A 14,071-nucleotide genomic window follows, 5' to 3' on the forward strand; every position below is an offset into this window, starting at 1 on the left:
AGCCTCTATGTAATCTATGAGTGATTCAAGTAATTCACCTTCTTAAATTAAATTCAAGCTAGAATAATCTTATTACAAATTCTGTACCACAAAGGCACATGTTTAACCCCATCACTCCAAATATATACCTGTAATAACGATCATGGCAAAAGCTGCAAAGCCAGCATCATCCTCTCCCTTCACGATCTGTGCTCCCCCTTGTGGGTCTGTAAGAAACACATAGAAGAATTCCTGTCCCTCGGGGTCACCATCATCCAGAATTGGAATCGACACTTTACGTTCTCTTTCTCCATCTACAAACGCAAGGATGAGAGTTTGCGCTCCAAAATCTTCTTCTTCGGTTGCCCATGTTAGGTTGGAAATCCTATGGCTGTCAGGAAAAGGCAATGCATTTGGTTCCTTCTGAGCAGATGTTTCACCAAAAGTTCTAACTGTTACGCTGACATTGCCAGCAGACCCACCAGTTCTCCGGACAAGAACCTCTGCAGCGTTCAACGTGCCATTCTCCATTTCCTCTTCGACGTAAACAACAGGAGGCCCAAGACTAAATGTTCCATGAACGGAGGTATCTGTAGTTACAGTGGCCGCATTAGGCTTCTCAGACATGGCAGAGGTCCCAGCAAGAGTGACAAGGTCCTCAGGGATGGGAGATACGCCAGCCACCTCCGTAACCATGGCGACCACTTCGGTGGGCTGTGGAATGGCAGTAATCTCGGTTGTGTCAGGGTGTGTGGTGGCAGAGTCGGTTTCCAGAGGAAGGGCTGTGTTCACTGCTGTGGTCACAGCTGTCTTGGTGAAAGACGTATCCGTTCCTGCCAGGTCATCATTATCCAATATTGTGATCACTGCCACGCTGAAATCTCGATTCAGGCGTGGTCTCCAATTAGCATCAAATTTTGGCAATCCTTTAATTTCCACTGAAGTTAGATTGATGTAAAAAATTTCTTCTATCTCAGGAAGCTCATCATCAATAATAATTATTTCAAAATCAACCTCAACTTGGAATTTTCCGAAAAGCAGTTCCCCATTCTGAACAGCCTCAAAGTCTTCCTGGGGCTTTGCCCTCCCTGCAGTTGTCTGATAGGAAACTTTAATAAGCTCCCCGTGGAACCCAAATAGTCTTTGTACGTGTAATCTGATCATCTGTGTATCCTCCGACACAATGATATTTCTTGAACTGGGGGAAAACTGAAAGACTCCCATCGGTTCAATTTCAGCAACAGTGAAACCTGACCTGGAAAAAAAAAATTAAACCATGAGAGAACTGATAAAAACCAGGGCTACCACTTGCAGAGAATCATCTTTCACACGTGGAAGATGCTGCTCACGAGGGCGTCTTAAAAATGACATGCCCTTTCAAATTCCGTAAAACCCTACTAACTTATTGATGAATATACCAGAGCACAAGAAATGAGTCAACAGGAGTTGCAGTGGCAGGTGACAGGACCTAACAAGTGTTAGCAAGGTGAGGCGCTCAGAGGTCACTGGTCTGCTTCTCCAATCACCCCACAGCAGCTCTTTGAAGGATCTGAAACGGCAGGTTCTCTCTCATAATCAGCACACAGGGGACCAAAATCAAAGTCTCACTGGATGTCGGTCAGATTTCCGATCTACCAGGCAGGAAGAGTTGCCCCTCCTAGATGTAAAAATCCTTGCTGGTTTCAGCTGGCCGGTAATGGGACTGTTTTCTTACACAAATGTTGCTAAAATCTTATATATGAACTGGAAGAATCATCCATGATTGACACTGATCGGTTCTTAGTGCTTTCATGTGGAATTCTGTGGGCTTCCCTGGTGGCTCAGCTGGTAAAGAATCCGCCTGCAATGCGGGAGACCTGGGTTTGATCCCTGGGTTGGGAAGATCGCCTGGAGAAGGGAATACCGTCTCCAGTATTCTGGCCTGGAGAATTCCATGGACTATATAGTCCATGGGGTTGCAAAGAGTCAGACATGACTGAGTGACTTTCACTTCACTTCATGGAATTCTGTTGTGATTTAATTAGTTATCTCAGAAGTAACACCGGTAGCCCATCAGCCTAATCCAGACCACAGACATCATCTCTCTGGCTAATAGATTTTTTTTTTCATCTAAATTTAAATGCATTCAGGGAGGACAACTTAGAGCCATCACTTTCTATTGTCAGTCATAGTTATGAGTTCAGACAGGCTAGGTTCATATCATGGCCCAAAACTTATTATCTGTGTGACACTGAGCCCATTATACAATCTATCTGTTTCTCGTTTTCTTTACCTATAAAGTGGGACTAACAGTATTATCTATGTCATATGGTTAGCATGAACAGTAAAAGTAGGAGTAAACGAATCTAAATACATACACATATATAGAGGCAATGCCTGGTCTAGGGTAAGCACTATAAAACTGTTAGCCTGAATTACTTTGCTATACAGCAGAAATTAACACAACATTGTAAGTCAATTATATGTCAATAAAATAAATTAAAAATTAAACTGATAGCTATTACTGTTCTCATTAAAGGCAACTGAATTTGTTAACCTAAAATACGTTGTGTCCACTCGTTGATTGACACATGTTAAATCAAAAGCCATACTGAATTACACCAACCAATATCTCCCATACATAAGCGTGTACACAAATATACTTGAATACACATTGGTTTTGCCCACACACTTTTCCCAGTTTCCAAATAAGTAAACTAAAGAACAGGAAGATTATGTAACTTTCCCAAAGTCACACAGCAAGTAAGTGACAGAGGCAGGATTAAACCCAGGAGTCTGGCTCTAAGATCTGTTCTCTGCTGTTCTGATCAACCCCATCCCACATATGAGAAAAGTCAACTGCTTTTGGCTGGGACATATTTACCTGCAAATGTACTGGTATAAATCTAACTCAAAAGTCACAGTATTATCCTACTACGATTTCTTATTCCTATTCTTTGTCAATAAGGAAAATCTGGGGTTTGGGGCTACCTTTTCAGAAGACAGTTCCCTTTTAAAATAGATGGCTTTGCCATCATGGTTCTCACTGGAGATGGCACCCCAAGCCAGCATTCTCGAGCCAGAGGTCATGATAAACTCTCCTCATGCAAACAGTGTGTGGTGTGGCATCTTTGGCATGCCAGCCATGTGTTGCTCTGAACTAAAACTGGTTTTGCCTTTGCTTCAAGGAGAAAAATCCTTCTGTCTTTTTTGTTTGATTCAGTAAATTCGAGCTTATCCCTCCGGGACTTTCTTGGCTGAAAATCAAGGGGGTCTTACCGAAGCTGAGCCCCACCGGGGACACTGCTCTGCACTCCAAAGAGATGAATGACAAAGGCCTCCAGCCGCCCGGGGCTTGGGTGTGTCCAAAGCAAGGCTCTTCTACTTTCTTCTCCATGGGAAAAGGAAAGCCTCCCTGACAGGGAACAGGAAAAAGGAAGCAGGGTTTCATTTCTCTGAGTTCTTAAATTGGGATTCAACTCTTAAAAATATAGTGAAATCTTTCCTTTTCCAAAATTCTATGACGGTCTACAAAAGGTAAAACATTTAAAAAGTCAGTGGTGGGGGCAGGGTGTAAATAAATTTAGAGGAAGCTCCGTAGACCACATAAACCTTGCCTTCAATCCTCTCTATTCTACAAGGTAGAGGTCAAACCATCCAACACTGGCATGTCACTGACCCCCAAGGAACTAATGGTATAACTACAAAATAAAGTAAAGTTAACAGCTGCTTTACTGTCAGAAATATTCAGTTGAACACATACATGGATATAAGAGTGTGTCTTTTTTTTTATTATTGTATTGGGACTGGGATCCCTATAGCTCAGATTAAATTGAAGAAAGTAGAGAAAACCACTAGACCATTCAGGTATGACCTAAATCAAATCCCTTATGATTATACAATGGAAGTGAGAAATAGATTTAAGGGACTAGATCTGATAGACAGAGTGCCTGATGAACTATGGATGGAGGTTCATGATATTGTACAGGACACAGGAAGCAAGACTACCCTCAAGAAAAAGAAATGCCAAAAAGCAAACTGGCTGTCTGAGGAGGCCTTACAAATAGCTGTGAAAAGAAGAGAAGCCAAAAGCAAAAGAGAAAAGGAAAGATATACCCATTTGAATGCAGAGTTCCAAAGAATAACAAGGAGAGATAAGAAAGCCTTCCTCAGCAATCAATGCAAAGAAATAGAGGAAAACAACAGAATGGGAAAGACTAGAGATCTCGTCAAGAAAATTAGAGATACCAAGGGAACATTTCATGCAAAGATGGGCTCAATAAAGGACAGAAATGGTATGGACCTAACAGAAGCAGAAGATATTAAGAAGAGATGGCAACAATGCACAGAAGAACTGTACAAAAAAGAGCTTCACGCCCCAGATAATCACGATGGTGTGATCGCTCACCTAGAGCCAGACATCCTGGAATGTGAAGTCAAGTGGGCCTTAGAAAGCATCACTACGAACAAAGTTAGTGGAGGTGATGGAATTCCAGTTGAGCTATTTCAAATTCTAGAAGATGATGCTGTGAAAGTGCTGCACTCAATATGCCAGCAAGTTTGGAAAACTCAGCAGTGGCCACAGGACTGGAAAAGGTCAGTTTTCATTCCAATCCCAAAGAAAGGCAATGCCAAAGAATGCCCAAACTACCGCACAATTGCACTCATCTCACACGCTAGTAAAGTAATGCTTAAAATTCTGCAAGCCAGGTTTCAGCAGTACATGAATCATGATTTTCCAGATATACACGCTGGTTTTAGAAAAGGCAGAGGAACCAGAGATCAAATTGCCAACATCCGCTGGATCATCGAAAAAGCAAGAGAGTTCCAGAAAAACATCTATTTCTGCTTTATTGACTATGGCAAAGCCTTTGACTGTGTGGATCACAATAAACTGTGGAAAATCCTGAAAGAGATGGGAATACCAGACCACCTGACTTGCCTCTTGAGAAATCTGTATGCAGGTCAGAAAGCAACAGTTAGAACTGGACAAGGAACAACAGACTGGTTCCAAATAGGAAAAGAAGTATGTCAAGGCTGTATAGTCTCACCCTGCTTATTTAACTTATATGCAGAGTTCATCATGAGAAACACTGGGCTGGATGAAGCACAAGCTAGAATCAAGACTGCCGGGAGAAATATCAATCACCTCAGATATGCAGATGACACCACCCTATGGCAGAAAGTGAAGAAGAACTAAAGAGCCTCTTGATGAAAGTGAAAGAGGAGAGTGAAAATGTTGGTTTAAAACTCAACATTCAGAAAACTAAGATCATGGCATCCGGTTCCATCACTTCATGGCAAATAGATGGGGAAACAGTAGAAACAGTAGCTGACTTTATTTTTTTGGGCTCCAAAATCACTGCACATGGTGACTGCAGCCATGAAATTAAAAGACGCTTACTCCTTGGAAGGAAAGTTTTGACCAACCTAGACAGCACATTAAAAAGCAGAGACATCACTTTGCCAACAAAGTCAAGGCTCTGGTTTTTCCAGTAGTCATGAATGGATGTGAGAGTTGGACTCTAAAGAAAGCTGAGCACCGAAGAATTGATGCTTTTGAACTGTGGTGTTGGAGAAGACTCTTGAGAGTCTCTTGGACTCAAGATCCAACCAGTCCATTCTAAAGGAGACCAGTCCTGGGTGTTCACTGGAAGGACTGATGTTGAAGCTGAAACTCCAATACTTTGGCCACCTGATGCGAAGAGCTGACTCATTTGAAAAGACCCTGATGCTGGGAAGATTGAGGGCAGGAAGAGAAGGGAATGACAGAGGATGAGAACTGGTTGGATGGCATCACCGACACAATGGACATGATTTTGAGTAAACTCCAGGAGTCGGTGATGGACAGGGAGGCCTGGCATGGTCTGGTCCATGGGGTCGCAAAGAGTCGGACACGACTGAGCGACTGAACTGAACTGAACTGATAGCTCAGATGGTAAAGTATTTGTCTCCAATGCAGGAGACCCAGGTTCGATCCCTGGGTCAGGAAGATCCCCTGGAGAAGGAAATGGCAACCCACTCCAGTATTCTTGCCTGGAGAACCCCATGGACAGAGGGACCTCACAGGCTACAATCCAAGGGGTTGCAAAGAGTCAGACATGACTAAGTGACTGACACACATGGGCCACATTAGGTTTTTAGAGTTACTTTTAACAAAGTCCTCATGTATAAACCTGGGGTTTCCCGGGTGACTCAGTGGTAAAGAATCTCCCTACTATGCAGGAGATGTGGGTTTAAACCCTGGATCAAGAAGATCTTCTGGAGTAGGAAATGACAACCCATTCCAGTATTCTTGCCTGGGAAACCCCACGGACACAGAAGCCTGGCAAGCTCCAGTCCACGGGGTAGCAAAGAGTCAGACATGACAGCAGCTAAGCAACATGCTCAAACAGAGCAGGCTGCTGATGACCGTCATTTTCAGGTCAGGTACGACGTTTTTAATTTCAGTGTAATTCTGATCACTTAAACATGAGAAGACTGGATTAGAAGGCAAACAGCTAGCTCATTCATTGTCCAGAGTGAAGAGGATCCTAGAAAATTAGTGGCCAATGATACATTTCCACGTTCTATAGATAAAACCCTAAAAAAGACACAACTCACCTACTTTGGGGGTCATGTTGCCAACAGCAGTGAATTCAGGGATTCCTGACCCAGGAACGTATCCAGCCGCCCAGGAAACCTTGAGAGAGCCATACGTGCCTCTCCTAGAAATCACAGCTTGGCTTGTCCCAGCAGCAATGTCCGTGAGTGGAAAAGCAGTAGATTCAAACCCAACCTGAGAGAAAACATGCTTAGAATATTTTCTTTTTCTCTAAAGGTTCCTGTTTTCTGAGGAGTGGGTTAAAAGTCAACTTTCTCTTTGTTTACACAATATATTTCTCTGCTCTAAAATACTTTTGATTAAAGAATAGTATTTAAGAAATGGAACCTGAATTTTGAAAATGTATCCTATTTCTAATTTTGATTATAGTTATAGCTTTATTACATTATAGCTTTATTATCAAAATGTGAATTCTAAATTAACAGTATCTAAAAATACAATTGTAACTATGGTTAAATGAAAAGATTAAAAATGGCATTTTAATGACTTGCTATGGGTCTTCATATGGGACTATAAAGAAAGCTTGGAGAAGGCGATGGCACCCCACTCCAGTACTCTTGCCTGGAAATTCCCATGGTTGGAGGAGCCTGGTAGGCTGCAGTCCATGGGGTCACTAAAAGTCAGACACGACTGAACGACTGCCCTTTCACTTTTCACTTTCACGCATTGGAGAAGGAAATGGCAACCCACTCCAGTGTTTTTGCCTGGAGAATCCCAGGGATGGTGGAGCCGTCTATGGGGTCACAGAGTCGGACATGACCGAAGTGACTTAGCAACAAAGCAACAAATAAAGAAAGCTGAGCGCTGAAGAATTGATGCTTTTGAACTGTGGTGTTGGAGAAGACTCCTGAGAGTCCCTTGGACTGCAAGGAGATCCAACCAGTCCATCCTAAAGGAAATCAGTCCTGAATATTCATTGGAAGGACTGATGCTGAAGCTGAAACTCCAATACTTTGGCCACCTGATGCGAAGAGCTGATTCATTGGAAAAGACTCTGATGCTGGGAAAGACTGAAGGCGGGAGAAGGGGACGACAGAGAATGAGATGGTTGGATGGCATCACTGACGCAATGGACATGAGTTTGAGTAAACTCCGGGAGTTTGTGATGGACAGGGAGGCCTGGCGTGCTACAGTCCATGGGATCACAAAGAGTCAGACACGACTGAGTGACTGAACTGAACTGATGGGTCTGTATAGAAACTGTTCTGTCTAAAACTAAACTTTGACTTCTTTCTGAGATACAACAATGAATTTATAAAATGAGCACCATGAACTAGATTTTCTATTAAGGATTTTTTCAGCCTTTGATTCAATTTAATATCTTTTTTTGAGGATCAGAAACCTTCAAAGATTTTTTAAAATGATGATATTTTTCATCCACATAAAGTAAGATCTGGTTTTTAGGGCCAACCTTCCCAGAGTACCGTATAAATCTAGATTTATAGATAAAAGAAGTTCTGGTCAGAGAATAGAAATAAAACCAGATTCCTGGCTTCACATTATTATTTGGACAACTTAGTTTACCTCTTTTGGTCCCAATATCTATAAATTTGGGATACCATAGGATCAACAGTTCTATATTAAGGCCCAGTCTCCCCATTTTAAATTGGACTGGAAAGGAGCAGAAAAGTGTGAGATGGCCATAGGACAGCTTCTGAAGCCACAGAAAAGAAAAACAACTTCAACTTGACACCCGTCTAGATTCCCTATTACAGCAAGCTTTCTGCTTAGCAACTGCCAAAATCTGTTGTATATCTCAGCTCATGCTTGCTACATGGTTAAAGGCTGTTTGAAAGTATCCTAGCAACATCACATGTGCGCAACACACACACACACACATACACACACACTCAAATACTGGTAAGGAGTATAGAAGGATACACCAAGGACAGGAACACACTCTGACTGGCCGTGATCTAGCCCTTTGAGGTAACACAGTGTTGTAAGCAGAGACAAGGAATAGAAAATAGTTCACTACACCAACTGAATGGTTCAGGTTGAAAGCAATCTTTGTTATAACGACCTATGAACAAAAGAAGATAAAACGTCAAAGCATTATTTGCTCTACTCTCGCTCCCTCTTGAACAGAGGAGCTGCAGACAAAAACCATTCCTCTCAGTTATTTTTAACACCGTGGGTTCCACTTTAGGGGCAAAGCAAATTCATTCCCTGGGAGGCAGCAGCCCAGGAGGTGGTAACTTGAAGACCACCCCCTTATGGCCACAGACCCTGTTACTAAGCCATTGGCCAGGCCTTAACACTCCTGCCTCGAGTGTCTGTCTGGACAGACGCCATGCCCACTTCCTGGTCAAGCTGAAGGAGCCCCCACCTGAGGGAGTGGGACGCAGGCTGGCATCTTCTCACGGTTTATAAAACACACACGGTACCACAGCCAGAGGCAGCAGCCCTATCTTGTTCCCACACTGACAGAACTGGCCTACGCAGGAAGCAAAGCCCTCAAGGCATTCTTTGTTCTCTTGTGAATGATGAAGTGATTGGGGAACAATCTTCCCTAAAATGAACTTAGGCAGAAGATTCAAATACCTAAGTGTGCCACTAGCTTTCATCTGCATTAGCACAAGCTTGCCACAGTTAAAAAAAAGCCCCACAGATTAAATATTCACAATGTCAGTAAATGAGAAAGTCTGAAATATTAACTGATGCTTCATTCTAATTTTAATTTTTAGCATAAAATATCTCAAAAATAAATACTCATTATCAGGAAAACAGAAGTTTTGACGCTAGGTGACCGTTATTTTTAAAATTCTATACCTTACATTCAAATAAAAATTCTATACCTTACATTCTACAAGATACAGACTTTTTTAAACTCAAAAAAGGAGATATGGTTTTCCATCTACTGACAAAAATTGCCAGATTACTTTCATATAGGGTATCCATAATGCTTAAATTAGATATTCACAGGATTACATAGATTTAAGAAATCAAACTCTAAGAATCTTAGTCCTTTCTGTAAGAGTTGCCCTCTAGTGGTACCGGGGGAGTACCACACCCAGTGCCAAGTACCTGAGAATTGGCAGCTTTCTCTGGAACTGGAAGCATGGCGGATTTTGCTTCCTGGAGAATTTTGGGCACGCCATAGAAACTTCCACCAACAAGCATCACGGTCACCAGCTGTAAGGTGAAATTCGAGCCCAGGGGTAGGAAGACCTATAAACAAACAGTGTAAGTGACTTTTTATTAGCAAACAATAATTTTCAAAGAAAAATACTGACATGTGAAGTGAGTCATTAGCACTTGCCTCATCTTGTATCAGTTTCATCAATATATGCCCTTTCCCCCACATTATAAAATGAAGGCCCATGCCGAAGACTTTTAGGCTAAGAGTGAGAGTCATATATTATTTTAAAAATACCAAAAATTTTCAAATTCAGCATGTATGCCTGTGCGTGCTGTGCTTTGTTGCTCAGCCATGTCCAACTCTTTGCAACCCCACGGACTGTAGCCTGCCAGGCTCCTCTGTCCATGTGGATTCTCGAGGCAAAATACTGGAGTCCTCCAGGGGATCTTCCCAACCCAGGACCGAGCCCAGGTCTCTTGCATTACAGGCGGATTCTCTACCATCTTAGCCACCAAGGAAGCCCAAGAATACTGGAGTGGGTAGCCTGTACCTTCTCCAGAGGATCTTCCCAACCCAGGAATCAAACCCAGGTCTCCTGTATTATGGGCAGATTCTTTAGCAGCTGAGCCACCACGGAAGCCCAAGAATACTACAGTGGTAGCCTATTCCTTTTCCAGGGGATCTTCTAGACCCAGGAATTGAACCAGGGTGCAGGAGTCTTTACCAGCTGAGCTACCAGGGAAGCCTGGATGACCTGAAGAATGATGAGAATCCCAGGAATCTCAGTGATAGAATCACGTGTTCCAAGAATGGAGGGAGCACAGTGGTGAAAAGTGTCAGCTCCTAAGACCAGCAAAACTCACTTTCTCCTTCTTCACTGGGTAGGAACTAATAACTCTAACGACATTTACTCAAAACAGATAATGATATAGGTACACTGATTATCCAAATATTTTGGACAAGTAAAAACTTCTAACACCAATTTTCAAAGTTTTAGAATCCAACAAAATAGGGAAATCCTGAATTTAAAAACTACCAATTTTCAAAGTTTTAGAATCCAACAAAATAGGGAAATCCTGAATTTAAAAACTTGTATTACTTTACAGTGGAGAAGGAGATGGCAAGCCACTCCAGCATTCTTACCTGCAGAACCCCATGGACAGAGGAGCCTGGCAGGCTACGGTCCACGGGATCCCATGAGTCGGACACGACTTAGCAACAAAACCACCACCACCAGGACCATTACTTTACAGAGATTTTTTTTTTAGCACTTACATTTGTCCATAGAAACCTTGCTAATGATAATGGATACGCTGCCATAACGTGGAATATTACTAACGACTCTATACATCTTTACTGGATGTAAAAATAACCATTTCTGTGAGGTCTATTCTTCTTTTAAGTGTAATGTACTTAAATACACATCAAACCACCCAAATGTGTAATGTACCATGGTGGTTTCCAATGTGCAACATGAGGGGAACAGATGTTTTACTCATTCGATCAATCTTCATTTTTTTCAAAATGACATTCACTGGTCCTGAAGCACAGATCAAGGGCTGAGGAAGCAAGACATAAATCGGCCTCCTGACTCCAATCGTGTGCCTCCCTCCTCTCCCTGGAGGAGTGCCCCACCCCCCACCCCCATGCAGTGCACTGGCTGGGCAGCTAAGCATGTTTCTGTTTCCATGTCCTAAAAATCAAAGGGCCAGATGTCAGCTCAAAGCACCCAGGCATTTGTGCCTTGCCACCCAGCTCCATTCACGGGACCATTCAGCACAAGGACTCGTGTGGCATGCCAGGACCCCAGCGTGTGGTAATAAAACATTAAAGTTTGAACAGGAGTCAACGGGACACTTGGGGAAATGCTGGTTTGCCTACAGAAGGAAAGCAGGGTGACTAATTTGAAAAGGAACTTGAAGGGTTTTAGGAGTCGAGCATGTTGTTATGCTCTCTCATGTTCTGGACCCAGGAGGGCATCACAGAACCATTCTACAGATTGCCCATCATTCTTGATGGCTTTTGGCATGAACAGAATTTACTTGCCCATAATATCCTCTGTGCATCTTGAATACTGCCTACTTACTCACTTTTATAACTGGCTGTTAAAGGGCCTTCTCCTGCATCGACAGGGAGCAGTGTGACAACAGGGATTACACCCCATGATCACTGTGTCTGTGGTGCTTCTCACAACTGCTGACCCATGTAAGTGCGCCGTAAATACTTGAATAGATGACAACAATGGATATAATCTTATCTTGCATTCTAAGCTCTCTTAAACACAGGTTTCTTTAGTGTACTAGTGATTCTTGCCATCACTTCATCTGAGAAGCCTGTCGTTAACCTTGTTAACCAGATGGTGAACTGTTCACTCTGACCCTCATGTTAAATCAACATCAAGAGTCTTCCAGTTTTCAGAACCTAATGGAAACTCATTCTGTTCCAATACCCACTTGAAGGTCCTTCCCTGTGGCTGACCCAGCTGAAATCCTAACATTTATCAGGAGGGTGCAGAAGGGACAATTGTGTGTACCTTGTAATTCACATCCCAAACTTCAAGAGCACTCAGGGTGTGAGGCAAGAAAGGGACCACTGGGAAAATCCTCCCCTCGCTTCAGCATGTGTCACACTTGGCCCCAAAGGGTCACCTTGGAGACTAACGCACAGAGCAACACCTAACCATCTAGGAGCAGCCTACACCACACATCCTGGAACGTAGAGACAGAAGGAACCCATGAAAATTTAATCGTATTAATGAAAGATGTTAAAGCATGCCAATGAGAGAAGCCTTCATGTTTGTGCAAGCTAGTAAACTTTTGCTACTCTTTACTGAAAATACAAATTGTAAAAATAATTAATATAGGTTCAGAACAGATGTGAAGATATCCATAGATACCTCAAAGGAAAGTTATTAGGAAAGTTAAGATCTCTATAAAGTCATTAAGCATTCAAGGTGAAAGGAAAAGAGGATGATCATCCTTCAAAATGTCTCAGGTACCCCAAGAGATAATTTAAAAGCTAGGCAGATCAAGGATCTCCCCTGTGAGATAAATATACATTTTATATATATATATATATAGTATATCTGTCCATCGAGTCAGTGATACCATCCAGCCATCTCATCCTCTGTCGTCCCCTTCTCCTCCTGCCACCAATCCCTCCGAGCATCAGAGACTTTTTCAATGAGTCAACTCTTCGCATGAGGTGACCAAAGTACTGGAGTTTTAGCATCATTCCTTCCAAAGAAATCCCAGGACTGATCTCCTTCAGAATGGACTGGTTGGATCTCCTTGCAGTCCAAGGGACTCTCAAGACTCTTCTCCAACACCACAGTTCAAAAACATCAATTCTTCGGCACTCAGCCTTCTTCACAGTCCAATTCTCACATCCATACATGACCACAGGAAAAACCATAGCCTTGACTAGACGGACCTTAGTCGGCAAAGTAATGTCTCTGCTTTTGAACATGCTATCTAGGTTGGTCATAACTTTCATTCCAAGGAGTAAGCGTCTTTTAATTTCATGGCTGCAGTCACCATCTGCAGTGATTTTGGAGCTCCAAAAAATAAAGTCTGACACTGTTTCCACTGTTTCCCCACCTATTTCCCATGAAGTGATGGGACCAGATGCCATGATCTTCGTTTTCTGAATGTTGAGCTTTAAGCCAACTTTTCACTCTCCTCTTTCACTTTCATCAAGAGACTCTTTAGTTCTTCTTCACTTTCTGCCATAAGGATGGTGTCATCTGCGTATCTGAGGTTATTGATATTTCTCCCAGCAATCTTGATTCCAGCTTGTGTTTCTTCCAGTCCACCGTTTCTCATGATGAACTTTGCATATAAGTTAAATAAGCAGGGTGATAATATACAGCCTTGACATACTCCGTTTCCTATTTGGAACCAGTCTGTTGTTCCAAGTCCAATTCTAACTGTTGCTTTCTGACCTGCATACAGATTTCTCAAGAGGCAGGTTAGGTGGTCTGGTATTCCCATCTCTCTCAGAATTTTCCACAGTTTATTGTGATCCACAGAGTCAAAGGTTTTGGCCTGGTCAATAAAGCAGAAATAGATGTTTTTCTGGAACTCTCTTGCTTTTTCCATGATCCAGTGGATATTGGCAATTTGATCTCTGGTTCCTCTGCCTTTTCTAAAACCAGCTTGAACATCAGGAAGTTCACGGTTCACATACTGCTGAAGCCTGGCTTGGATAATTTTGAGCATTACTTTACTAGCATGTGAGATGAGTGCAATTATGCGGTAGTTTGAGGTACCAATTAGTATACTATGTCAAAATGTAGCCAATTTTATATGGATCATAGGCTTAAGTGAAACCAAGGTCATCCATTACTGAGTGGGCTGAACTTAGTGGACTATAAACAGGAAGCTGTCTCATTTCTGTCCTCTTACTGCTTTGTAGGGTTTCTTTGC

The 14,071-nt window shown here is 42.5% G+C and overlaps 1 protein-coding gene across 1 annotated transcript in view; it reads right to left on the minus strand.

The window, feature by feature from the left end:
* ADGRV1 (adhesion G protein-coupled receptor V1) overlaps nt 1-14,071 on the minus strand; it is a 542,844-nt gene that overhangs the window by 330,257 nt on the left and 198,516 nt on the right. Inside the window, exons 71-74 of the mRNA XM_018050044.1 lie at nt 9,590-9,733; nt 6,562-6,736; nt 3,238-3,373; nt 129-1,234 (exon numbers count right to left, since the gene is read on the minus strand). Coding sequence (XP_017905533.1) covers nt 129-1,234; nt 3,238-3,373; nt 6,562-6,736; nt 9,590-9,733 — 1,561 coding nt within the window. The remainder of the gene's footprint in view (nt 1-128; nt 1,235-3,237; nt 3,374-6,561; nt 6,737-9,589; nt 9,734-14,071) is intronic.

Source organism: Capra hircus, chromosome 7 (genome assembly GCF_001704415.2).
Source record: "Capra hircus breed San Clemente chromosome 7, ASM170441v1, whole genome shotgun sequence".
Classification (NCBI taxonomy): domain Eukaryota; kingdom Metazoa; phylum Chordata; class Mammalia; order Artiodactyla; family Bovidae; genus Capra; species Capra hircus.